General features: G+C 35.0%; 1 protein-coding gene across 3 annotated transcripts in view; it reads left to right on the top strand.

Annotated features, from left to right (window-relative positions):
* Nucleotides 1–27,377, top strand: part of RASA2 (RAS p21 protein activator 2) — a 144,460-nt gene that overhangs the window by 92,601 nt on the left and 24,482 nt on the right. For all 3 annotated transcript variants that reach the window (XM_072792477.1, XM_072792476.1, XM_072792475.1), the window contains 11 exons: nt 59–142; nt 2,695–2,767; nt 6,014–6,090; nt 7,065–7,166; nt 16,479–16,635; nt 17,117–17,265; nt 17,903–18,017; nt 18,458–18,532; nt 19,386–19,509; nt 22,192–22,298; nt 27,000–27,083. In XM_072792477.1, coding sequence (XP_072648578.1) covers nt 59–142; nt 2,695–2,767; nt 6,014–6,090; nt 7,065–7,166; nt 16,479–16,635; nt 17,117–17,265; nt 17,903–18,017; nt 18,458–18,532; nt 19,386–19,509; nt 22,192–22,298; nt 27,000–27,083 — 1,147 coding nt within the window. The remainder of the gene's footprint in view (nt 1–58; nt 143–2,694; nt 2,768–6,013; nt 6,091–7,064; nt 7,167–16,478; nt 16,636–17,116; nt 17,266–17,902; nt 18,018–18,457; nt 18,533–19,385; nt 19,510–22,191; nt 22,299–26,999; nt 27,084–27,377) is intronic.

Genomic DNA, 27,377 nt, shown 5'->3' with positions numbered 1-27,377 from the left:
TGAAATAATGCTTTATGTTGTTTAACTTGAATATTTGTTAATTTTCTTTTATTCTTAGCATCATCGCATGCCATGGGTTGCCTCTCATAAATGGACAAAGCTGTGACCCTTATGCAACAGTTTCTGTAGTGGGCCCTTCTAGGTAATGTTTTTTTTTTTTTTTTTAAGTTTTTATTTAAATTCCAGTTAGTTAACATACCCTGTAATATTAGTTTCAGGTGTACAATATCATGATTCAACACTTCATACAATACCCTGTGCTTATCACAATTGTACTCCTTAATCCCCATCACCTATTTCACCCATCCCCCCCACCCACATTTCCTCCTGGTAAACATCAGTTCTCTATAGTTAAGAGTCAGTGTTTCTTGGTTTGCCTCTCTTTTTTTTTTCTCTGTGCTCACTTGTTTTGTTTCTTAAATTACACCTATGTCAAAATCACATGGTATTTGTCTTTCTCTGACCGACTTATTTCACTTAGCATAATACTCTCTAGCTCCATTCATATCCTTGGTAGGTAATGTTTATTGAATTATTATTGAATTTTTTTAACCTCTAAACAATGTCAAATATGCCTTTATTTTCCATAAGTACACTAATTTTAACCCAGAAATGTAAGCATCTCTGGATCTGAAGACTCAATATGTATATGGGTTTAACAAATGATTTCCTTCTTTGACAGTAGATGCTTCGTTACATTGAAATGATCAGTGGTTGGTTTCTATTTGTAACTTGGAGTTCAGAATTCAGAGAGAGCAATTATTAGATTTTTTTCAGTTTTGAAATATGACTTAAGAATTACAAAATTAGGGCAGCCCCGGTGGCGCAGCGGTTTAGCGCCGCCTGCAGCCCGGGGTGTGATCCTGGAGACCCTGGATCGAGTCCCACATCAGGCTCTCTGTATGATGCCTGCTTCTCCCTCTGCCTGTGTCTCTGCCTCTCGCGCGCTCTCTCTGAATAAATAAATCTTTAAAAAAAAAAAAAGAATTACAAAATTAAAGCTCTAAGAATAAATGTTTAATAGCTATTTATGACACAAAGTAATGCATGCTTTGAAAGAAAGATCGTTAGTGAGTTCTGTTATATGCTTGCAAACAACCAAGTCCTGTTTTTATAGAAAGAAAGTGGACTCTGTTGGACTCTTAGACTATGAGGAGTAACTTTTCAAATCTGCTGGACTCTTAGACTGTGAGGAGCAACATTAGTTTTATAGTAATTAAAATGTACTTTAAAACATAAACTTGACCTTCTTCATTCATTATCGACCTTCCTGCCTTCAAATGTCTTAGATTTTATGCAGGTAAAATCCTGTTTTAAGAAATGCTAGCCCAGAATAGCAAGGCAGTTTCCATATTTTTATCTGGAAAGCAGCTCAGAACTAAAAATGCCTTTTCTACTCATGGCATCTGTGCTCTACAGAGAGAATTCCAAGCTGTAGACAGACTGCTGAAGTACCAGAACATGGTAAAGTGCACCATATCATTGATTTAAATTATTTATGATAATTAATGGAAAAACCTATAGCAATTTGTATATTTTGTATTATTTAACTTCATTATGATTTCTTTCAGAGCCTGACTAGTCTGAAATTTGCCTACAACTTGAAGGTTTAAAATCAGGAAACAAAGAGCAAAATATTCCCTCCACACCAAACACATACATACATACACAGACATATGCCCCTTCTCCCCAACTTCAGGCTCTCTAGGTATTCTTTTTATTTATTATTTTTATTAGTTTTTCTTAATTCCAGTATAGTCAGTATACAGTGTTATATTAGTTTCAGGTGTACAGTATAGGTATTTTTATTTTATAGAAAATCACCAGTAAGTCACTTTTAAAAAAAATGTATTTGTATATATGTATATAAAGTACCTAGCACCATGTAGGACTTATTGTGTGCTCAAACAGTATTGTGCTGTTATTACTGTGGATGGTTTTAAATTTGAAAGCAGATACTTAATCCATTAAGATTCATGCAGTCAGAGGGATTTAGTTTAGTATGTTAAAAATCCTGTAGTTTTGTATGTTAAAAATCCTGTTTAACCTAGTGGAGCTGTTTTTTGTTTTGTTTATAATCTGTAGCTAAAGACAAATTCTTTAGTGTAATCATTTAGTAACATACAAACAAACTGTTTGGCATGAATTGGTTATTAGGAGTCATTAATAGAATTGATAGTGTGCTATCATCACATTAGATGTTAAAATTGGGAAAGGCTAGGGAAAGACTTCATGGGACTTCTTTGCAACCTTCTTTAATTATTTCAAATAAAAAGTTTTTTTAAAAGGCCATATTGTACCTGAAGCCCAAGAAATAAATTTAGTTAAGAATGCTTTTCGTGTTCCTCAGGTTCCTCAGGTATTTTTCAGCATAGATAAAGGTACTCTGAATCTCATTGTCTTCCTTTTACCATTCTGAGTTGCTTATATAAAATAAGCTTGACAATCAATCTAGTTTAAATCTAGTCATATATAGAAAATAGAATCTTGTCATATATCACATATACAAACTTGTATTTTCTTTGATCTTTAGAGACACCTCAAAATTCTTTCCTAAGTAATATTAAAAACTATAGTTTTTCCTAAGTCATCTTAACAGCTAAAGGGAGATCAGGCTCCCTGCTCGGAAATAGCATGTTTTATAATTGTGTACTATTAAGTTCTACAAGGTAAAACTCTACCACATTGGAACAGGAATGACCAAAAGAAGACAAAAGTAAAGAAGAAAACAAGCAATCCGCAGTTTAATGAAATCTTTTATTTTGAGGTAACTTTTTGTTTTATATAAATGTTGACATTGAATATTTAATATTGAATGCTGGTTTATTTCTTTTTTTGAACTACAGTCATAGTAATCATTTAATCAACTAATGCAACACTAAGCATTTCTATTCCAAGTGCAGTAGAACCATGATGTAAATATGGTGGAGGCCCATATATAAAACAAACAATGGCAGAGCTATGACTGATTTGGGGATGGGGAGGACCAGGGCCACACATACTCCTTAGTCATCCCTAATATCACATCCTGTCACACACCCTTCCACCTTATCCAGCCCCCCACCTGACACACAGTGGCCACCAAACTCTTGTATGGTACTATTTGAAAATCACTAGTAAAGTAAGTATGATATCACTTGGTTGCAGTTCTAGTTCAGTTGATGTGGAATAAATCACTAAATGTGAGGTTCAGGTTTATCTTGTGAAAGGATAATTTTGTAAGAAAAAACACTGCCCTACCTGACAGTTTTTAGGAGGCCCACATGTGAGAATGCTTTGAGACCATAAAATGCTATATGATTAAGGCCTCATTATTAAGTTCTTTTTAGCTAATTCCCTCTATAGACATATGCTTATTTGCATAGAGATCTTCAGCTGCCTTGAAGTTGCCCCAAAATACAGTGCTTTGGAGTTCTTTACTGTGGAGCATCTGTTAAAGAAATCCTTTTTCATATTATTTGAAAACTACTAGAAAAAAAAAAAAGTCAACCTCTGATTTCTAAGATTGTTTTCTAACCGTAGAACATGTTTCAAGTAAGATTGACAGGGAAGATTTGAAGAAAGGTTACATTGTGTGCTTTTTCCTTTTTTGTGTGTATTTTTCTTGATAATTTCAAAGTGGAGAGAGAGAGAGCACATCTAACCATGCCTGATTACAACTACTTTATTAAAAAAAAAAACATAGGTTGAAGAAAATGCCAAATTAAAGTAGGAAGAATTGTGGGGGTAGAGGCAAGGGAGAAAGAAAAACAAAAGAAAAGGAACCAGTGTGAGACTTTTCCATTTCCTGGCTAAAGACTTTAGTTGTTTTACATTTATCAATGGCTGTTACATCTAGCCTGCAGAAAACATGGGGCAACTTGCAACAAGCAGATGGCCCTTTGAAGGCAAGGTCTGACCTGCTTGCTATATCCAGGCGTACCTATAAAGCCTTAAACATTCATTCCAAAGGCCCTTTGTTGAGCTGATTATAAAGATAAGATTCAATCTCTGTTCTTGAGCTAAAGCAAGAAACACAAAGCATATATACGCACGCATATACATAGCAGTAAAATGCAGTAGATATTGGGGAGATCAGATGAGTTCTGCTCCAGCTAAGTTAGCAAAAAAGAAGTATTAGAGAAGAAGAACAATTTGAGCAGAGACATAGAAATAGAAAAGCAGAAAGCTATGTCCAAAGAATAGCAAATAGTGATTTAACTGGAAGGGTTCTAGAAGAAAATAATTGGAACAAAGTCTAAAAGCTAGACTAGGACCAACTATGAAAGGTCTTATATGCCTGGCTGGGGGGCTTACAGAGTAGTTGTTGACAGTTTTTGAGCCTGGAAGTAGTAAGAGTAATGCGGTGTTGTGGGAAGAATCCCCATGATCTATGGGCCAGTGGCTGAGAAAGAACAGAGATAAAGAGATTGTTATAGTTTAGGTGTTAAAAAAAAAAAGTGTTGGGGTGGAGGAATCTGATCCAAGAGAATAACGTGGAAAAAAGAGAGGAAGGGGACAAATGAGAAAGAAGCTGTAAAGGGCAGGATAACAAGTTAGTTAGAAAAGACAAAGGAGGAATCTGATATCCTCATGGTTTCAAATCTGGAATAAGGGAGAAGTTAAGGAAAGTGTAAGTGGTTCAGTTTGGGACATAACAAACCTGAGGTCTGACATGAAATAGGCAGTTGATGACTGAAACTTAAAATGGGTGATGGCTCTAGATAAGGACTCAATATTTGCTTGCAGAGAGTCAAGAGAGCCAGTGAAATAGAAGTATACAGTATAGGAGAAAAGTGAGGAGCTCACTTCTGCCCCTTATTAGGTATTCAGCTTTGAGCATGTCTCTTAATTTCTGTCCTTTAGCTTCCTCATTTTCAAGATGAGGATAATAAATCTAACCCTGCCTGCTTCAGAGCAACGTTCTGATGAACAAAGAAGATAATGGATGTGAAAGCACTTTGTAAACTGTATAGCACTTTGCATCTGTTAGAGCAAAATAAAAATTAAAACCGTGGAGAAAACCCATATTTATAGCCTCTGGGGAAAAAGAGGTCCCAGGGGAAGAAGTGGAGAGCAGGAGGTTGCCTGGGTAGTGCCTGGGTAAACTCAACAGAGTGTTTCTGGGAAAGGAGGTATAGTTGTACTCACTTATTCTGATAGAGTGGTCAAGGAAGATGAGAACTAAGAATTCACCATCAGACTTGGTAACTAACAGAGGAGTTTGGGGAGGGTGATCTGTGAGGAAATCAGATTATAAGGAGTTACTGTAGTGAGTGGGTGTGAGGAAGTGGCAACTGTAAGGATGGATTACAGTTTTGAGATATTTGTCTGTGAGAGGAAGGAGATAGAAGACCATACTTTAAGTGTAGAATTTTTCTTAGACTTGAGTGAGGTGAATAAGCTGGTCAAGAAAGCTGCGATTAAAATAAATCAAATGCTTATTGTATGCTTACTGTATGTTGTGCATGGGTGGAGTAGTCCTGGAAAAGAGGAGGATCATTTATCTCCTCTCTTATTCAGAAATGAAAAAACTCATCCAGTTAGAAAGACCTATGTGAAAATGGACGTGTTCAGGTGGACGATAGCAGAGGAAGTCCCTGCCAGTAGCCTTGATGTTTTTGGTTAAATTGTGAAAAGGAAGTGTAAGGATAGAATTGATATCTTGAGGAATGTGGGAAAGTCTTCAAACAGTTCTTAGCATGTGCAGCTAATGCCAAAATAGAACACTTTTACTCTTCCAGCCATCAACAGATTACATGTGAGTCAGAGAACCTAATGTTATTGTAGATTGAGTTAATAAGGGAGGGCATGCAGGCAAGATTGCTTTTGATATTTTTATACTGCTTTATTACCTCCCTGCTACTTTCCATAGCTGTTTTTATCTTTAGCTTTTCAGTAAACTATGACCTAGGCATTTTTCTCTGTTTATAATAAATACAATTGAACATTTTAGGGATGATAGTTTTTTTAAGTTCATGTAGGAAAAAAATTATGTTAAAAATTTTTGTAAACTAAAATATTTTGTTCACAGGTAACCAGATCCAGTAGTTATACAAGAAAGTCCCAGTTCCAGGTAGAAGAGGAGGACATTGAAAAGCTGGAAATTAGGTATACGTCTTGGAGTTTTATTGAATAGAGGTTTTTTTGGTGTCAAAAGAAAGTCCTAAATTTAACTGAAAAAGGTGAACTGAACTTAATAGAATTCTCTTTAGCAAGTTGGCTGATGAAACGTAGAAGAACATCCATCTAATTTAAATTCATATTATCTTTTAAAAATCTGTTCTCTTTGCAGAAGTAGTCGAGGTGTATTTATTTAAAAAAACCAAAGATGACCTAATTTTCACCTATTTTATTATATTTTTAATTTTCATAAATTTAATTGCTCTTTAAATTTCTAAATCATAGCATAATGGATGCAAAGAATATATAGAAAAGTCATTATATATTAGCCAATTTAGAAATAATTTTTTTATTCTTCTTAACATATCTGCTGTCTAACAGAAATTTCAGTGAGGTAAGAAGTCTTGTAAGATAATTCAACAGGTGCATGTGTTTGAAGTTTGTGCCAATTAGGTCTTAAATATTTATGCTGTTGGGAGGGGAAAGTTTTGTAAGTGCATGTACAGGTGTGGTGTTAACAGTGTGTTCATCTTAAGGGTGTATTAGTCACATGTTTGGAATGATCAGGTAATGTATTTTTCTAAATCACCCATCTTTACATATTAACTGGCTCTAATTGAGAAAGAAACTGTAATCTTGGTTGGTTTCTTTTCTCAAACTCAACAAAGTAACTCTAGTTCTTACTGCTACAGGTTAAAATAAAGCCTAGACTTTGAGACTAAGAAACTTAAGTGCTTTTTTAAGACTATTTAAAAGTTACTTTCTGTGCTTATAAATAAAAGCTACTGCAATATTTTGTTTCCTTAGTTTAGATAGTGAGGTATATGACAGCGCTAACATCTCTTACTTTTAAGCATGTAAAATTAATGCTATAATACAATCAAAGTGATTTGAAGCTACCTGGTGGCGTGTGTTCTCTTAAACATTCTTTGCAAAAAATAAAGCCAGTTTTAAATTTTCAGGATCGACTTGTGGAACAATGGAAACTTGGTCCAAGATATTTTCCTAGGAGAGATTAAGGTTCCTGTGAATGTGTTAAGAAATGATTCCTCTCATCAAGCCTGGTAAGAAGACCAACATTCTATTTTTTTTTAACTATTTTTTTTTAAAGATTTTATTTATTCATTCATGAGAGACACAGAGAGAGGCAGAGACATAGGCAGAGGGAAAAGCAGGCTCCATGCAGGGAGCCCGATGTGGGACTCGATCCCAGGAATCCAGGATCACACCCTGGGCCAACACTCAACCACTGAGCCACCCAGGCATCCCTGAAGACCAACATTCTAGTGAACTCCACAGTAGTCCATCCCCTTTAATATACTATACATTTAAATAAATGCTTACTATAAGCATATTTTTCAATTTGAGGTGGAATAAGCCAGAAATCATTAACTTTGATTTGATTATTAATTTATTGTTGCAGAAATAGAAGTACATTGATGATTCTATGACAACCTCTTGTACTGGGATACAGGAACTGAATTGTCTAGGGATATTCTGTTTAAAAATGAAATCTTAACTCTAAGGAGAAAATGAAAATCATTTTAAAACATTGCAGAAGAGTTGCCCATGTGAAAAGATGCTTGGTCACAGATCAGCATCTATAGTAGAGAAGCTTTATTAATGGCCATGGGAACTGTGGATATTTGAAAATAGGGTTTATGGTAGGGAATCAACTATTTATGGGATCTAACCAGTGATTTTCCTTTAACACACCCCGTTGAAATGCCCTAATATTTTCTAAATGTCTAGGATCGAGGCGCACCTCGGTAGCTCAATAGGTTGAGCATCCAACTCATGATTTCAGCTCAGGTTGTGATCTCAAGATTGTTTGATAAGTCCCATATCAGGCTGTGATCAGCTGGGAGTCTGCTTGAGATTCTCCCCCACCCCTACTATAAAATATATAAATGAATGAATGAATATGTGTATGTCTAGGGTGAACCTGTTGAGCTGATTCAGTAAATACTCCTTTCAGGTGCTCTGGTGACTCCGTAATGGTTACAGTATTATTTTACCTTTTCATGTCTATAACAGTGACATTAATCTGATGGTAGATAGAACTTAATGTTCATACATTAAACTAATGTTAGTTTCCTTAGCAGAATTGATGTGAAACTATCATTTTTTCTGTCTAGAGCACTTACAAGCATGCCTGTCCTGCCCCTTCCAGTAAGTTGCCCGATAGATCGCAGGCTAGATTTGGGTTTCTACTGACCATAAAAAAGCAGATCTTTCTCATTTGCCTCTAAGGCCCACTATTTAGAACTCAGTTTCAGTGCCTGGAAGAAGAGTTTAGAGGTTTCTTATTGTGGGCATCCATCTCATTTGTCTTTAAAAGAGCCTGCCTCTCCAAGTTGACCGTAAACATTCTTCACTTTGAACTCTATTGTAGGTGGATTTTTAGACTCACAGTTTTATTTTATTTTTACTTCTTGCTAATACAGATCTAAGATTTATTGGTATTTCTGGTGGCATTTGGTATAATTGCAAAAAATGTATCCACTTTGGGGGGGCAGATTAAACTTACTAGTTACTTTGAAAAATTGAGGAACAACATTTGAGGCCCATCACACTCCCCACTTCTCATTATCTTCTACCTTCTGTAAAATAGCATATATATATGTTTTTTTAAGATTTTATTCATTTATTCATGGGAGACACAGGGAGAGAGAAAGAGAAAGAGGCAGGGACAGAAGGAGAAGCAGGCTCCATGTAAGGAGTCCAATGTGGGACTCAGTCCCGGGACTCCAGGATCACACCCTGCGCTGAAGGCAGGCGCCAAATCGCTGAGCCACCCAGGGATCCCCTAGCATATATTTTTAAATGAAAATTTCTGCAGTTTGTTAAGTCTTTCAAAAGTATGGCATGCCACTCATTACAAAAGTAAAAAGTGAGTTCTTAGGGCTTCCAGACCCCTCAAAGTGAACCTGAAATGTGCCACCTCTCCTGTACTTTAAGTGTGACTACTTCCAGATAGGCCCTCCAAATTTGGCAAAACTTTGTCCACCTTGGCAAGATGTAAGAACATTAAGAAACCAATTAATTTTATTCCTATAGATCTCTTTTTTGCCAGTAATATTTTAAAATATTTTAAAGCCAAAAGGGTGTAAGTTCTAAAATTTATGCAGCATGGAATGGAAACTTCTGCTGATTCATTTATACTTCATAGATATAAGGAAGTATAAAAATGTGAATGCCATTTTCTTTTAAGTCCGAAATTAAACTCGCAAGCTCCTTTGTCAGTTGTAGAGCAGTAGCATCCCCTTGTGGAATTGATGGCAACTGCATTGAAAACACAGGGAAAGCTTAATCTTCAGGATTTCAGGCATATTCTTTCTAATCTTGGCAGTAGGAAAGAGAATAATTATCCGTAATGTAATCCTGTTGTTTGAAAAGTTTCAGTTTGCTTTCCTTTTTCACATAATTTTCAATTAGTATTTGTCTATTACAGTCTTTTCCTGAAAACGGATTTTAATGGTTCTAACTTAATTTTATTCTCAAACTACAGTATGATTCAGTCATTCCCCCATTCCTTTCTTGGCTTTTCAGTTCCTTAGCTATGATGTATGTTCCTTATTCTGAAACTTCTGTTAGATGTTAGGAGTAGCTTTTTAGTGTTGATAGTAACTATTTTTAACTTTAACCTTGTAGATAAAAGAATTTTAAATTATTTTTTTTGAATCACTAATATACTCACATGGTTCACCGTTCAAAAGGTAAAAATCTGTGTCTTAACCCAATCCCTCAGCTAATCATTTCCCCTCTTCTGAGGTACTGTTTTAAGTTTCTGAAAATATTTTATGGAATATAGTCAAATACGTATATATCCTTATTTCCCCTTTTTACACAAATGGGCACATACTCTATCCTGCTCCACACCTTGCTTTTCTCACCTAGCAGTTTAGTAGACCCTTAGTAGTGATAAAGAGTATGGACTCTGGAACCAATTTGCCGTGGTTCAAATCTTAACCTCTGCCATAACTACCTGTGTGACCTTGGACAAGTTACTTCACCATCTTGGCTTTTCCTTTCTCTGGCTATAAAATGAAAACAGTACAAATAGTACCTGCCTCCCAAAGTTGTTAGAGGATGAAATGCATTCATCGTAAATGAAACAGGCAGCAAGTGTAGTGACCACAAGTATAGCTCATGCTCTCATTATTATAGTGATTGCTGCTGTCATCACCATTCCTCCAGAGCAGTCCATATAGAGTTTATGTATCCTTTGTTGTCACACCAGTATTCTATTGTTTGAAATCTTATAAAGAGAACCTCAGAGGCAATCTAGTTAAGTCTCATTTCACAATTCCTGTGATGTCAGTCTTAATGTGTGCAAAACCTTTGTCTGATTGTACAAATTGGTACAATAATTTCCCCAAAATGGCTCAACATGTAACAGTGGAGATTAACAAAGGACAATAGAGAGGCCCCTGGGTGGCTCTGGTTGAGCCTCTCTGCCTTCGGCTCAGGTCATGATCCCAGGGATCCTGGGATCGAGTCCTGAATCGGGCTCTACGCACAGAGCCTGGTTCTCCCTCTGCCTATGTCTCTGCCTCTCTCTGTGTGTCTTTCATGAATAAATAAGTAAAATATTTTTTTAAAAAAGAAAAGACCATAGATACAAATACCTTTTCAGGTTGTAATTTGCATTCTGAATATAAGATTCAAATGGTAAATGAAACAAATGGTTGGGATTTTTCAACAAAAGCACTTTCTACATATTTAAAACTAGATTAATATTTTACTTGAGAGGAGTTGGTTATCTAGTTTGCTGATTTTGGTGTACCTATCTTTAATCTTCTATCTTTAGTAAAAATCCATTGATAATGCTTATCTTTATGGAACCAGAAACAATATTCAAATGTTAGTAGAGCTGCCTCTGAACAGTTACTTTCCAGCTTCTCAACATTACTTCATAATGCTTGTTTTCAGTGTTACGAATAAATAATTATAGTTTTTGCCTGCCTACTTTAATTTCAATTATATACACCTTGTGGTTAAAAATTTTCAAATGTAAATTTTTTCTTTACTAAGGAGCTGTCAAAACTACTGAATCTTGGGAGCATCAGGATTACTTTCATGCCTCTAATTGTGAATAAAAAATATGTTTGGAGCAACTGAATTCCACTTTCAGTTAATAATTCCTCTTTATTTCCTTTTTCTTACTCTTTCACACTGGAATGCTTTACTCAAAAGCTGAAGAAAATATATTGTGGGTTTTTTGGTTTTTTTTTTTAAATCCCTCAACCTTATGCATGTCTACATATCCTCATCTAACAAATCTTGAGGGTTTTCTCTTTTCCTCTAATTCCTACAAGATTACTGAGCCCACAGGCTTTAAACTGAGCCTTTTTAAACAATGTTATAAAATAATAAATCACATTTTTATGTAGTTACATAAATAAGTACATTTATCTATAGTTATTTAGATATGTAAGTGGTAACAGTTATATATAAATCTTATATAAATAATAGCTACGTACTATTTACTGTATACCAGGCACTATTGTAAGTGCTTTACTTAGTTATATCAGTTAGATACTATTACTGCCCCTTATTTAGGGTAATAATAATAATTATAATAATATAAGGAAACAAGCATGGAGAGATTGAGGAGTTTGCCCAAGGTCACACAGCTGAGATTTAGATAAAATATTCTGACTCCAAAGTTTATACTCTTAACCAATTACTATAATAAATTGTATTTTGGCAAAATTATTTTAGAATATATTTAAAACTCAAAAATATTCAGGGCACCTGGGTGGCTCATTTGGTTAAGCATCCTACTCTTTATTTTCAGCCCAGGTCATGATCTCAAGGGTATGAGATTGAGCCCCACGTTGGATTCTGTTCTCAGCATGGCGTCTGCTTAAAATTCTCTCTCTCCCTGTTCTGCCCCCTCCTCACCCGCTCATGCACATGTGCTTACTCTAATTAATTAAAAATGCTTTTTTTAACCCTCAAAAATATTCTGTTTTATGCTGAAATCAAAGATTTGAATGCCCCTTGCTTTGTAAAATATTGTTAAAAGGGGCACTTGGGTGGCTCAGTGGTTGAGCATCTGCCTTTGGCTCGAGTTGTGATCCTGGGGTCCTGGGATGGAGTCCTGCATAGGGCTCCCCACAGGGAGCCTGCTTCTCTCTCTGCCTCTCTCTGTATCTCTCATGAATAAATAAATAAAATATTTAAAACATATATATTTATATTTTACTGTTTATATATACATATAAAAATTTATATATATAAATTGTTAAAAAGAAATTTGATGTCATCCCTGTTTATTAAAAAATGATCTTTTCAAGTAATGGCTAGGACAATGACGTATTTAAAATTTTTGTTTTTCAAAAAACACATGACACAGATGACATACTGTATCCAGAAGGATTTCTTACCCTGCCAAAGAAACCTGTGGAAACAAGCTTTAAAAGTGAGGCAGGAGTGAGCTCTTCTGGGGTTCCTAGGCATTCTAAAGGAGTGCATACATAATAATTAGTAACTGGTGTAGCACTGTAGTCCCTCTGTAGAGAATATGCCATGTTAGGATTGTAGATTTATTTTGCTGATATTTTGTAGTTCTGTTAGAGTAACAGAGAGACAAGGCATGCTCCTTCTTCCAGTAATTTGGAGATAAGAGAATCAAAGTTGCCCTCTGAGTAAAATTCCTATAGAACAAACAGTATGTAATTCTGACTAGAATATGGGAACATTGTTTAAGATTTAAGATGGGTAAGTGCAATCTTAGGGAGACAGAACTAAGCTGTAACTATAATGCAAGTATTTTTATTCTACCTTATATGGAAAAACTAGTTAAAACAGAAGGGAAATATTAGAACAACAAGAAAGAATCCCAAAGAGGCAAATGTAGGTAGGTACTACCCATTTAAATATAATCAAGAAGGAAGTAGATTCTGCTCTGGAAGCATTCTTGTTTCCTTGGCAAACTGTTGTCTTAGCTGAGAATTCTTTTTTTTTTTAAATTTAAATTCAATTAATTAACAGTGTATATTATTAGTTTCAGAGGTAGAGTTCAGTGATTCATCAGTTGTGTATAACACCCAGTGCTCATTACATCATGTGCCCTCCTTAATGCCCATCACCCAGTAACCCCATCCCCCCACTGCTTCCTCTCCAGTAACCCTCATTTTGTTTCCTAGAGTTAAGAGTCTGTTATGGTTTATCTCCTTCTCTGATTTCGTCTTGTTTTATTTTTCCCTCCTTTCCCCTCTGATCCTCTTTGTTTCTTAAATTCCACATGTAAGTGAGATCAGTGATCAGTCTTTCTCTGACTTACTTTGCTTAGCATAATACCCCTTAGTTCCATCCATGTCACTGCAAATGCAAAATTTCAGTTTTTTGATGGCTGAGTAGTATTCCATTTGTGTGTGTGTGTGTGTCTTTATCCATTCATCTATCGATGTACATTTGGGCTCTTTCCATAGTTTGGCTATTGTGGACATTGCTTTAGCAGAGAATTCTTTTTTTTTTTTAATTTTTTTTTTAATTTTTATTTATTTATGATAGTCACACAGAGAGAGAGGCAGAGACATAGGCAGAGGGAGAAGCAGGCTCCATGCACCAGGAGCCCGACGTGGGATTCGATCCCGGGTCTCCAGGATCACGCCCTGGGCCAAAGGCAGGCGCTAAACCGCTGCGCCACCCAGGGATCCCAAGCAGAGAATTCTTAAGACTGCCTCAATCTCTGTGTTGTATCTCTGTACTCACCATAGTACCTTCTGATAATATGGCTTTCTAAATAGATTACCAGTTGGTTAAAAAAAATGTGTTAATCTAACAGATTAAAAAATTATATTGACAGGAAAAAAATGTATTAGTTGCAATGATCAATATAGATGAACCACCATGGGAAATACAGTGATTGTTGAAGCTGAGTGATATGTGCATGGGGAGGTGGTGAATTAAAGGTATTCATTATTAATATTCCCATTCTCCTTACTTTTGTAAATGGACATTTGCATAATAAGATGTATTGGTCCCAGAAGAAGTACAGGTATTTTTACCACTTGTATTTCTTTTCATAAATTTAGAAATTGGCTTTCTACTTTCTACAGGTCTTTGTGCTCAGTCATTACAGTTCAGGTTTACTTTCAGATAAAACTAGCAAGTCTATAAAATATACTGGATTGTGGAACTCAATCAGCCAAGTAGACTTTTCCTTAGAAGTACTTCTGGGTTACCTTTGCTAATAGGTTTATTTGCAGTTATTTCCTCAGGCAAAACTTTAAATAATTATTTCTCAAATCAGAATAGAAATTCTAAAGGCTTGTCTTTCAAGATAGAGATTCTTCTTTCATAGGTAGTGATATAATTTCTCCTCCCTTTATTGTCATCCCCTCATCTTTGAAATTTTGCTTTATTGGGTCTCTAGTTCCTTTTTATGTCTTTAATTATATCTTTCTCAAAGCTAATATTCTGTTAAACCCTCCCTACCTTCTGTTTTTGAACAAGTTAGTGTATTGGGGAGGCTATAGGTGATAAATATCAAAACTACCTACACTGGTATTTTATATAAAATATTTTTATATAAAAAGTATTCAAGTATTAAGTATTCAAGTATTTATAAAAAGTATTTATAAAAAGTATTCAAGTATTAAGTAAAGGAGGAATGATAGAATTCTAAAACTATTGTTTTACAATCTGTGAAAGTTTATAAAACTTATAAAAAGTATTCAAGTATTAAGTAAAGGAGGAATGATAGAATTCTAAAACTATTGTTTTACAATCTGTGAAAGTTAATGACTCTAGGCGGTGCTCATCAGTGATTGCTAATATCACAAAAAGAGAGACAGACATTAGTGCCTCTTGGTGGAACAACACAACACCATCAGTGAAAGGTTCTTGCCAGCATATCAAATCTAAATCTAACCAAACCTCTAGATCTAACTGCCAATATATAGGAAGTACAGAGCGGACAAAGAACAGGTTAAATGATGTCATGGAGATAAAGATAGATTTAGCACAATCCCCGATGTGGAAAATTCTAACTACCTGATTTCTTAGGGGGTAGAGGGAATCTACAGTAAAAGAAACTTAAGTATCAACTAGTTAGAATCTGTGGACCTTAGATATGAACAAACTGTAGAAAAACGTTTATGATAAAGTTTGGGAAAGTTTGAACACGGCTTGGGTAATGCTGATTTTTAAAAGTTATATGTAGTTATAGATGTTGAAATATTTATGGACAAAGTTAAAAGACACATGGAAATTACTTTAACACAGGAATGGGATGAGAGGAGTGAATAGAGGTATGAGACTGAAACAAGAATAGCCTTGAGTTGATGATTACTAAAGCTAGGTGATGGGTTCATGGAAGTTCAGTAGATATATTGTCCTTTTTACTTTTGTATGTATTATTAAATTTCCATGATAAAAGTTCTCTAAAAATTATTAGATTTCTGGTTTTGGTCCTAAAAACTCCTCTTGATTTCTAAACATTTCTCTTTCCTTCGAAAATGTTAAAGTTATCTTTGTTTTTACATTTATATTTATACCTTCTACTTACCTGAAAAAAATTCATGTAAATCTGATTTCTGCAAATAAAAATATTTTCAGTGTAGTTACACTGTTACTTCTTTAATAATATAAAAAATCTATTTATAAACCTTCAATCACTGGCTTTTTAAAAAACAAGTTCAGGTTTTTACATATATAAGATATACTTTAAAACAAGATCACGGGATCCCTGGGTGGCGCAGCGGTTTGGCGCCTGCCTTTGGCCCAGGGCGCGATCCTGGAGACCCGGGATCGAATCCCACGTCGGGCTCCCAGTGCATGGAGCCTGCTTCTCCCTCTGCCTGTGTCTCTGCCTCTCTCTCTCTCTCTCTCTCTCTCTCAATCTGTGACTATCATAAATAAATAAATTTAAAAGGAAAAAAAAAATTTAAAAAAAAAAAAAAGCACATTTAAAAAAAAAAATAAAAATAAAATAAAACAAGATCACTTTTTCCTTCTTGTGGCATGTCTTGTCTATTTCAGCTAAATATGTCTTTCTTAAATTTAGTTGGTGAGAGATTATTTTTGATTTTACATTGGATTTTAAATGTTTTACATTTTATATCTTTTCCTAAGTCTGCAAGCTAATCAAACTCTCTATTCAGTTCCTTTGAGATTTTAATTTTTGTATTACCTGTACTTTTCGTTTCCCATATGAAAATCTATTTATAGCTTTCTAGTTCAATATACAACCAATGCTAAGCCTCTGAAGACTGCTAGTTGGCTATTTATAAAGTGTCCTAACCTTAAAATACTAAAGTGACTTTTTGGTTTGGTTTTTTTATACAGCTTAGCTGTTTATTTACCTCACTGACTTGGATGCTCATTGTCATCTCACAAAGTCAGTTGTACTTTTACTTTAGGTACTTGCTACAACCAAGAGACAATGGAAACAAGTCATCTAAAACTGATGATCTGGGATCTCTTCGATTAAATATATGTTATACAGAAGACTACGTGCTTCCTTCAGAGTACTATGGTCCTTTGAAAACTTTGCTGCTAAAATCACCAGATGTTCAGGTACTTTAAAATTTTTAAGTGTATGATTTAATATGAGAAGGCTAAAATAATTCTGTAAATGATGTGGAAAAGATTTCAGAGTATCAAGTTTTGTTAAAATAGCTAATATAGGAGCACCTGGGGGTCTCAGGACGTGATCCTGGGGTCCTGGGATGGAGTCCCCCATTGGGCTCCCCACAGGGAGCCTGCGTCTCCCTCTGCCTATGTCTCTGCCTCCCTCTATGTGTCTCTCATGAATAAATAAATAAAATCTTTTTTTAAAATAGCCAATATATATATACATTCATCTGAAGCACAGTGCTGTGATTCCAGAATATGCTTGAAATTTCATTCTCTGAGAAATGTTTTTAAAAATTAAATGTTATTCTGTGTAACAGTAATAGCCAGTAAATATGCTTGAATTACTTATACAGGCTAGTGATTGAATATTTAGTCATGTTTCCTTGATTTTGTGCTTGTTTTCTCCCTTTCTGTATTCTAGCCGATATCTGCCTCAGCTGCTTACATTTTGGGTGAAATTTGTCGAGATAAAAATGATGCTGTTTTGCCTCTTGTACGACTGCTGCTGCACCATGATAAACTTGTTCCTTTTGCCACTGCAGTGGCTGAATTAGACTTGAAGGATACACAGTAAGAGTTATATTAAAATGTTAATTTTGTGTGTTGAAATTGGATCTTAGTTTGCCAAATTGTTTTTGTATTTTCACTTCTTTTGTATTGACCAGCCTTCCTGGATAGGAGTCTGAAGAGGACTGCTTAGCAAGAAGTAAAAGGCATTTCTTTACGTTAACAAACAGTATCCACCAATAGCAACACTAACAGTTAATGAAGAATTTTTTTATTCAGTGTCCAAATTTCCTGTTACTGATCTTTGCTACTGCTTGTAATGATTCACATGTCACAAATAAAATACCAGATCAGAAGTTGGGTTCTTTTTCCCCTTACCCATTATGTATCACTCAATATACATATGTGTGACATTATGAAAAGCAGTCAGGTGGCTTCCCATTCCTGTCATTGCACTGTCTCATACATACACATTCCACTTTTGTAGTTCATTAATATGGCTTGCTTTTAAAAAAAAAAAAAAAACTAATTCTCTTACTATTTTTGGTAAGTTTGAAAATTGTAATGACAGCAAACTTTTAAATGGATGGCAAAAATTACTAAAATTATTTATATAACCAAAGTCAGATATCTCGTATTATTGATTTCATAGCGTTTGTTTACTGCACCTGGTTTCACCTTATTTTTCTTTGTATTTCAGAGATGCAAACACAATTTTTAGAGGAAATTCCTTGGCTACCCGATGTCTGGATGAGATGATGAAAATAGTGGGAGGGCACTACCTGAAAGTCACATTAAAACCTATTCTAGATGAGGTACAGGCTATATATATACTTCTGATAATTGAAGTCTGTGTGGCCTTGTGATATAGCCTCTCTCTCATCAAATGACCTAGTAACAGGGATAATACACTCACTCACTGAAAGAATAGGGCTGAACCCTTCAGATGTAAATAAACCTTTTTCATCAGTGGTTTTTTTACTGAAAGGGCACACTGAATATAACCTGTATAATTATTTTATTGTTACTGGATTTGCTCTTTTTTTCCTTTGGTTACTGGATTTTAGTTTGAGTTTCAAATTTATGAGAAATAAATTTTGACAGTTCTTTTACAGTATTGTGTACATTATCTCTGAATGGAAGTTATAAACTTTGTTAGTTTTAATTTTTACAATTACGAGAAAAATAATAGTTATTTTAATTTGCCAAATTATTTAGAAAAGAGCATTAAATGAAAAATTAATCTATCTTCCAGATATGTGAATCCTCAAAATCCTGTGAAATCGATCCTATTAAATTGAAAGAGGGAGATAATGTAGAAAATAATAAGGTAAGTCTTTGTTATCTTTATAACTGCATTAAAATGTGCCTTCTTCTAAGCATAGTCTTCCCTAATGCTGTATGAAGGATGTAGTGCTTTTTATTCTTATTGCCCATACTATTAGCAGCATCTCCTATGTCTAGTTTTTAGAATGTTATTTTCTTGTGGGGTTTTACTTTTGCTCTAGTAACAATAGTGGAATAAGGCTGTATCTAGTTGCTACCTCCATTCTAGCCATTCATTTGGGATCAGACTGGCCAGGCTTAGTAGCACAATGACTTGGTCAACCAACATCTTAGTTGTCTGGAAAAATAATGATTATGTTAGAATCACAGGTTTTCATTGCACTAAATAAAATTTCCAGAGTGTCTGCATATACCTGCATATCTGAGTTATTTCCCTGATTTCCCTTTGGATCATTCTATATTCTGTTGCTTCTTGTGAAGTTAATTCTATACATTTACTAGTTATATTTCGCTAGACTCCATTGAATTTGTTAAATGAGGTCAGGATGTAAGTTGTCCTTTAACTGCGTGAGTTTAGAAAAGGGAAGCAGAGATTTAAAGTACACTATATAGGGGAGACACCTGGGTGGTTCAGTGGTTGAGTGTCTGCCTTTGGCTCATGTCATGATCCTGGGGTCCGGGGATCAAGTCCCACATCGGGCTTCTTGTGGGGAGCCTGCTTCTCCCTCTGCCTATGTCTTTGCCTCTCTGTGCCTCTTATGAATAAATAAAATCTTTAAAATAAATAAATAAAGTACACTGGATAGTAACTGCCTAATCTCATTTTCACTGCATTATTTTCTATAATGGCTGTGGAAAAGTTAAAATCCTGATGTTTACCTTGTTAAATCCTACAGGAGAATCTGCGCTACTATGTGGACAAGTTATTCAGTACAATTGTAAAATCAAGTATGAGCTGCCCCACTGTAATGTGTGATACTTTTTATTCTCTAAGGCAAATGGCTACTCAAAGATTTCCCAGTAAGTGCCTTGTTTTGCTAAAACATACCATTTCTTTTTCTGTACTTGATTTTTTTTTTTTTTGTAGATTTCCTGTGGATTTGGCTTATGTGAAATGTTTAAGGTTTATAGGTACAGTCTTCTTTGCAAAATAATTAGACTCTTTTATAAAATATATAATTTCATTTCCTTACAGCCTCAAAACATTGTTTATTTCAATATATTGCCAACTTTTTACAAAGAGCAAATCAAAAACCATTACTTTTAAGAAAGGCAAACATTTAGAACTATAACAAAAGTATCATTTATACTCAGTACTTATAATATTGTTAAATGTAATAAAGAAAAACACTTGTTATTTGTACCAACTACTGTTTTCACTTCATGCATTTAAATAATGAGAATTTTTAGTTCAGTACAACTGGCTAGATTGGACAGTTTGAAAATGCTCAGGTTTTGGTGGTGGGACATTTTTATAAAAATGGTTTGAGTCATTAGAAACATCTGTTGAAAGACATAGAATTTTGAGGTATGTATATCAGTCAATACATGCTTTAATTTTGTAACAGCTATGTCAAGGCTTCATTTAGAAACATATCATAAAAGCAAGAGTTGCTATTTCTGATTGTCAACATTTGGAATTATTCTAATTATATGCATCTCTGATAAGTAAATAAACTTGCTATAGCTGTCTTTCTAGATCTGCCTATAATAGGGGGAAGGGGAGGAGGTAAGGTGGCTGCTTAAGTTATTAATCTTACCCAGATGTGTGAGACTGTAAGTGTATTTCTATAACCATCTGAAGAAATTTTGCTATTTTATGTTCTTTTAAGTGTGTGTGTGTGTGTACACACGCGCGTGCACACAGTTATCTGCCCCTCCACTAAATTTACCCAGTGCTAAAGTTGTGGGCCTGAGTTGTCTAACTAACATGTATATAAATTCAGACTTAGATGCCTTTGCTAATTCTACTAAAGACATAAACAGTCAGCTTTAAATGAGTATACTAAATCTAGTCTTTACAACACAGTAAAGGGAGCCAGAGACATTAACATATGGCAAGATGAACTGCTCACTGAAATTATATTTTTAAATAGTTAAATCATGACAAGTACATTGAGTATTTAGTGAGTGAACAGACATGGTGCTAGCCTGCAGTGTCTCCTACTCCTCCTACTGTTATGTTCACACCACTACTTGAGGTGTAGGTTCTGCTCCCCTTAGATAAATAATGAAATTGAGGTTTAGAGATGTTATGTAACTTGTGCAAGATCCAAGACATGGCCAGCAGAAAAGAAGGATCTCCAACCTGAGTTTGGCTTATTCTGAAGCGTATTGCTAATCATTGTAATCTACACTACCCAGTGATCTTGGCCTTAAAAAATATGTTTAATTCTGTTGTAGAAATTATCTAAAACACATTTTACGACTTTTTATAAATGCAAACGTGTTTCCTTTACCATTCTTTTTGTTGGCTTTTAAATATTGTTTTCTTATCCTCAGTAGACTACAGTAGTGATAGTTTTGTTGTCATGAAATATTTTCATACTTTCTCATTTGTTCTTCTGTTGCCCTGAGAAGATGAGCAGAGAGTAGGGAAGAGACAGTGAGTGGGCAGTATGTATTACTGAAGAACTACAGGTTAAGTGACTTGCCCATGAGTACCTTTTGAGTGATTTATAAAACTTAAAACTCAAACCAAATCCAGACTTTTTTCCCCTCACTACCTGCTTCTCTGTCACCTGACTTTTGGGTTAAGTATTGACTCCAGTCTGAAACAAGAGCTGTAGGTGAATGACAAAAACCACAAGTTGTCTTCAGTTCATCTTCATTTTTATATGGAAAACTGATCACATCTTTAGAGGAAAGATTTCCGCCAGTTTTTATTGCATTGTCTTTGATCTTATCAAGATGTTTTTTTTAAAAGATTTTATTTATTTATTCATGAAAGACACAGAGTGAGGCAGAGACACAGGCAGAGGGAGGAGAAGCAGGCTCCATGCAGGAGCCCCATGTGGGACTCGATCCCAGAACCCCAGATCACATCCTGGGCCACTGACCCACCCAGGCATTCCATTATCAAGACATTTGAGGGGAAAATTGAAAGAATATTCTAAAACTGACAACAACCTATCCTAGTCCTAAGAGATTCAGTATTGCCACTAGGTAGTGCTAGATACTACCTTTATTTTTGTTGTAATTTCTGGAGTCTCTCCTTGCAGATGAGGAAAAAGGACTTTCTCCAAATTAAAATATTTCTGTAGGCAGCCCGGGTGGCTCAGCAGTATAGTGCCGCCTTCAGTCCAGGGCATGATCCCTGAGACCCGGGATCAAGTCCCACATCGGGCTGCCTGCATGGAGCCTGCTTCTCCCTCTGCCTGTATCTCTGCCTCCCTCTCTCTCTCTCTCTCTCTGTCTCTCTGAATAAATAAATCCTTTAAAAAATATATTTCTGAAAATCTGGTAGCTTTGCCTTTCCTTTTTAAAATTTATTATTCCTTTCAGGTTTTTTTAGTCCTAGGAGTTTTTCCTTTAATTTAGTCATAATCATGCTATCATTTCATCAGCTCAGTCCCCATTAGACAAATTATATTGATCTCCTGTTTAGTTTATGTGTTTTTCCAATATTTTTTTTATTTTGTCATCGTTTTTTAATTAATTCAGTGTTTTTGTGCATGACATTTCACCATTTTTTTCCTGCAGATGACCCTCATGTTCAGTATTCTGCAGTGAGCAGCTTTGTATTTCTTCGTTTCTTTGCTGTAGCCGTAGTATCACCTCATACTTTTCATTTGCGACCTCATCATCCAGTAAGTGTTGTTCTTCTCAAAGTTTTATTCCATTTTTATTAAATTTTTTAAAAGATGAAATAACAAGCCAGTTTCACTTGGCTGATTTCTTATAATGGTACTTAAATTTACTGGGCATTTTCCTTGCCCATTTCAGTCTTTCAGAGAAGGCTGAAAATTCCGTTTTTTGTTGTTGTTAAAAGGTATTATGCAAAAGTGATAAAATATTGTTGAAGCTTGATGGTAGGTACAAAGAGGATTCATTATATTTACCCACCACTATCGTGTGTATCTGTAAATTTCCATAATACTAGGGTTGTTTTTGTTTTTTCATGAGTTACGGGTTTAGTTTAATCTTGCGAATATTTTTAAATCTCACAGAAATTTGAAGAGGCATATTTCTGAAAGGCGTAAAACTTTGATTGGAACATTTGTTTGGTTATTCCACACTTTTACTTTTTATTCACCTTATACTGTAAATATATGAGACGTAAAACTTTAAAAATGTTCTGAAGTCCTGTTTATTTATATCTGAATTTATACTGCGTAGATACACATATTTCTTAACATTTTAAAACTCCTTACTTTTGCTCTTAGTTTCCTTCTCACATGGAATATTTTTGCTGAATCTTTAACATTTTATGTTCCAAATATTTTATAATCTTAATATAATTGCTTTCATTGCTGATTGGTGTGACATATCATAATAATAGCCAACATTTACTTAGGACTTTGTGGTAGGCCTTGTGCTGAGTATTTATGTGTTTTACTTAGTCCTCTCTGTGAGGTAAATTGTTATTATCCCCATTTGCAAATAAGAATATCACAATTCTGTTATTTCTCCATGGTCACACAACAGATAAAGTAGGATTTGATCTCACTCAGTTTGAACTGGATTAAACTGGAATGCTGTCTCCTTCTGTCTTTCTAATCTATGAGCCCACCCCTGTTCTTTCCTGCCTCTTAGGCAGTAAGGTGTTCAAACACCTGTAATGTATCAAAAACTGCTCAGCGCTGGAGATACTGTGATGAGGAAGACACTCTCTGCCATTAGGAAACTTAACTAATACGGGGTAGGGAAGACACATGGGTTTTGGAGTTAAACTGGGCTTTAAAGGCCATTCCTCTTCACAACTGCATTAACATTGCCCACTCATTTCACTTTGAGAGCTGAACAGAACCATGCTGCTTTTGCAGCAACATACCCTTTCTTGCCAGAGGACAGTCTGTGAATAGCTACAGCAGAGAGTGGGCAAGTGTCCTTTTGTTCATAGTGCTGTCCTTTCTGTGGCTATGTTACTGAAGCTGTGCAAAATTCTGGGTCCAGAAAAGCTTAGTAGCAGCATTCTGGATAGAAACAGAACTCCTACCTCTGAGCTTGTGACCCTGCCCTATATTCAGACTTGAATGTGCATATTTCTGTAACAGATGTTGCAGTAAAGTCCTTCTAATCACAAACTGTATTTTAGATCACTTTTCCAATCAAGATGCTAGAAGGACTGGTTCATACTGTGTCTTACAACTTTTTTGTTTGCTTTTAAGTGTAAACTTATCCCCTTTTTTTAAGAACTTTTCATTCTAATTGGAAGAATAGGACAAATATGTAAGATACATAATCTAAAACTAGTACCTGATTTTTACCAAGTTAAGGTACTGTAGAAATTGAGAGCAAGGAGTGATCCCAGGAACCTATGGGTGATGGGATTGTCAAGACCAATATTGAAAGTTAGAGTGGTTTGGGAAGAGAACCAATTAATGGTTGTTGAATACTATATTTAGAAGTTCTTTGAAGTTTGAGAAAACAGTGTTAATAAAGTATAAGAAAATCAGATTGCAAAAGATTAGAAAATAATAGGTAAGTGTTGTTTTTACCCAGGAAATATATCAAAATTGCTAATAAAAGACAGGCAAATTCAGACACGTACAAGTGTGTACATACACACATGAATGGATAATTTTTTTAAATGCTTATTTTTATTTTTTTTAAGATTTTATTTATTTATTCATGACAGACAGAGAGAGAGGCAGAGACACAGGCAGAGGGAGAAGCAGGCTCCGTGCAGGGAGCCCAACGTGGGACTCGATCCTGGGTCTCCAGGATCAGGCCCTGGGCTGAAGGCGGCGCTAAACCACTGAGCCACCCGGGCTGCCCTAAATGCTTATTTTTAAATATAAGTTACATTAACATTGACGTGGTGGACTACTCCTGAGAAGGTTCATGGTGGGGGTAGAAAACAGGATTGAACCATTTTTCTCCTCATGCCCCTCATTCTCTCATTGATAGTTCCTTTAAAGACTCAGCCAAGGCAAATTCCTCTAACCCTCCAGTCTAGGTTAGGTGCCTTGCTTATGTATTATACTTAGAGCATCCTGTGGCTCTCTCTATCTTGACATTTGTCATACTACTTTATAGTCATCTGTTTACTGTCTCTGAATGTGGACTGTCAATACCTAAGCTCAGGGGTTGGATCTTTTTCAAGTTTGTGTATCCCAAGTACATACACAGTTTCTAGGACAAGTAGACATTCAGTGAAAGGTAGTAGCTCAGAGAGGGGACTGGTCAAATGATGTGTCTTCTCCAAAATGGGAAAATCTGTATGTGGTTTAAACAGAGGAGAAGAAACCAACAGAAGGGAGAAATTGAAGAAGAAAAAGAGGGCTTGCTAATACCAGATCAGTATCCTGGAGGATTCAGAGTGTCTTAAAAAGAAAAAAGTGATGAGTGTAAACCTTAGAAAAAGAGTAATTTCCTCCTTTGAGATATGGTGAGGTGCATGAAGTTGTTTTGTGTTTTGTAGATTAAAGTAGTCAAATAATAGTAACTTCATTTGGTTCAACCTAATATAAGGAAAAAAGGGTAAGATACGTTGTTTTGAGATTCAACTTCAGTTGAATTTAATAATGTTATAAGACATCTACTAGATGCCGGTGCCAGGCTGTGTGCTAGGTACCAGATGTCCAAGGTACTGGACATCCATGAAAAATTATGATGGTAGCAAGGGAAGAATTTATTTATTTATTTATTTATTTATTTATTTATTTATTTATTTATTTATTTATTTATTTATTTTATTTTATTTTATTTTATTTTATTTATTTTATTTTATTTTATTTTATTTTATTTTATTTTATTTTATTTTATTATTTTATTTTTTTTAAGGGAAGAATTTAGAACAGCTTGTAGGTAGAGTACACTAGGGAATCAATAGTAGCTAAATGATATGATTGTCACATAGTAGTGAGGGCCATGTTGATGTAAACAAATATCTGGTGTGCAGAAATTGTATAAAATACACTTTGTTCTTTTTTTTTTTTTTTTTAGTTCAGGGAAATAATCTAAAACAGTGATTTAAAAACAAAATTTGAACAGGGAAGTCTTGGTGAAATTCAGTTCAAATTCATTTTATTAGCCATTGTTAAGAACCTTACATTCTTCAAAGGCAGAGAATTGTAAGGACTTTTTGCACAAAAGTGTAATGGAATCCTGGATGTTTTAGCTAAAACATTTCTGAATAACCTTAATTAAGGTGTGTAACTATTTTATCAATATATCATAATGATCATATCCCAGATAGTCCTTTTTTTCCAGATTGTCTTATATCCTGGTCATCTCTTCTTCACATTCACTGTCATTTTTAGTGTGGGAATACTAAAATATTAAGGAATGTAATCAAAAGCTAAACTAAAGCAATTTCTGCATCTGAATTTTCTGAAGTGTGTCTTTTGAGGGAAGATAGTGTTTATTTGAATCTCCAAAATAAAGATATTTAATAGAAGACTTGGTCCTATAGATACATGGATTGGTAGAAACTCATTGGGTTATGTACACTTAAAATCTATTCATTTCACTGTATGTAAGTATACCTCAAGTTTTTAAAAAAAAGGAGGGAGCAAGGTCTCATCTGGGGAACTATTGAATCAATTTTTATTTATATTTAGTTTTTTTCTGGTAGTCAGGCCTAAAAAATACCTTGGATAACAGACCCAAATATTTACTCTGCTTAGATTCTACATGAACCAAATAACTTCTCTCTCTTTTTTTTTTTAAAGACTTTATTTATTTATTTGACAGAGAGAACATGAACAGGGGCAGGGGCAGGGGCAGAGGGACAGACTCTCTGTGGAGCAGGAAGCCTAATGTGGGGCTTGATACAGGGACTTTGGGATCATGACCTGAGCCAAAGGCAGACGCCCAACAATTGAGCCACCTAGGCACCTCAGCTTCTCATTTCTTAATTTTAGTTAGGATTTTGCTTCTGTGATGAAAATAATTGATAGTACAAGCTGTATTAGTTATTGAGTAGCCTTAGAGGTGGGTTGAGTAGAGAAAATTTGGAAACTGCCATTTTAAGTTACAAGGTAGAAAAAGTAGATGTGATTCACATTTCAAAAGTTAGTACAATTTGTTCAGTAATCCAAGCTGCCATACTGTCAAAATAACATATATAGTATTAAAGTATGGCTTTCAGAAGTAATGCGTTGTTGAATATAATTACTTTGGGGGGAATTATAAATAACATTTGGCTTCTTTGGTCTCTTAATTGCTTAGTCTAGTGAGTTGTGCCCAGCATAAGTTAGAGTTTAATTACATTGGTGATTTGAATGAACATTTTAAATCACTATTTTAAAGCAATCTAGCCTATTCACTCTCTTCTACCTCTTAGACAGATTCTATTTCTTAAAAACTTAACAGGAGTTTTGTGTCTTTTTTACATTCTTTAGGATGCACAGACAATTCGAACATTAACTCTCATCTCAAAAACCATTCAAACTTTGGGAAGCTGGGGGAGTCTGTCCAAAAGCAAGGTGAGTCTTTATATCTTTTGCTTTGTATTCACACTTCTAAATGTTGTTATACCTTATGATCCCTTTTGTCTTACTCATTCCCTTCCAAATTAAAAACAAAGCAAAACCAAAAATATGCATATACAGATGCAGTAGCGCCTTTTAGACAGCCATTGTGTCTTAGTCACCTGTTAAAGAAGTTTTATTTAAACTATTACATCTAAGCAGAGAGGAGAGAGTCTAGTGAACAGTGCAAGAACCTTGTATTTATTAATCTGTTTGTGCCATACTCATCTAACAGCTGTTGAAAGAAAT

This window comes from Canis lupus, chromosome 22 (assembly GCF_048164855.1).
Source record: "Canis lupus baileyi chromosome 22, mCanLup2.hap1, whole genome shotgun sequence".
Taxonomy (NCBI): domain Eukaryota; kingdom Metazoa; phylum Chordata; class Mammalia; order Carnivora; family Canidae; genus Canis; species Canis lupus.
This window is presented reverse-complemented; position numbering and strand designations above follow the sequence as displayed.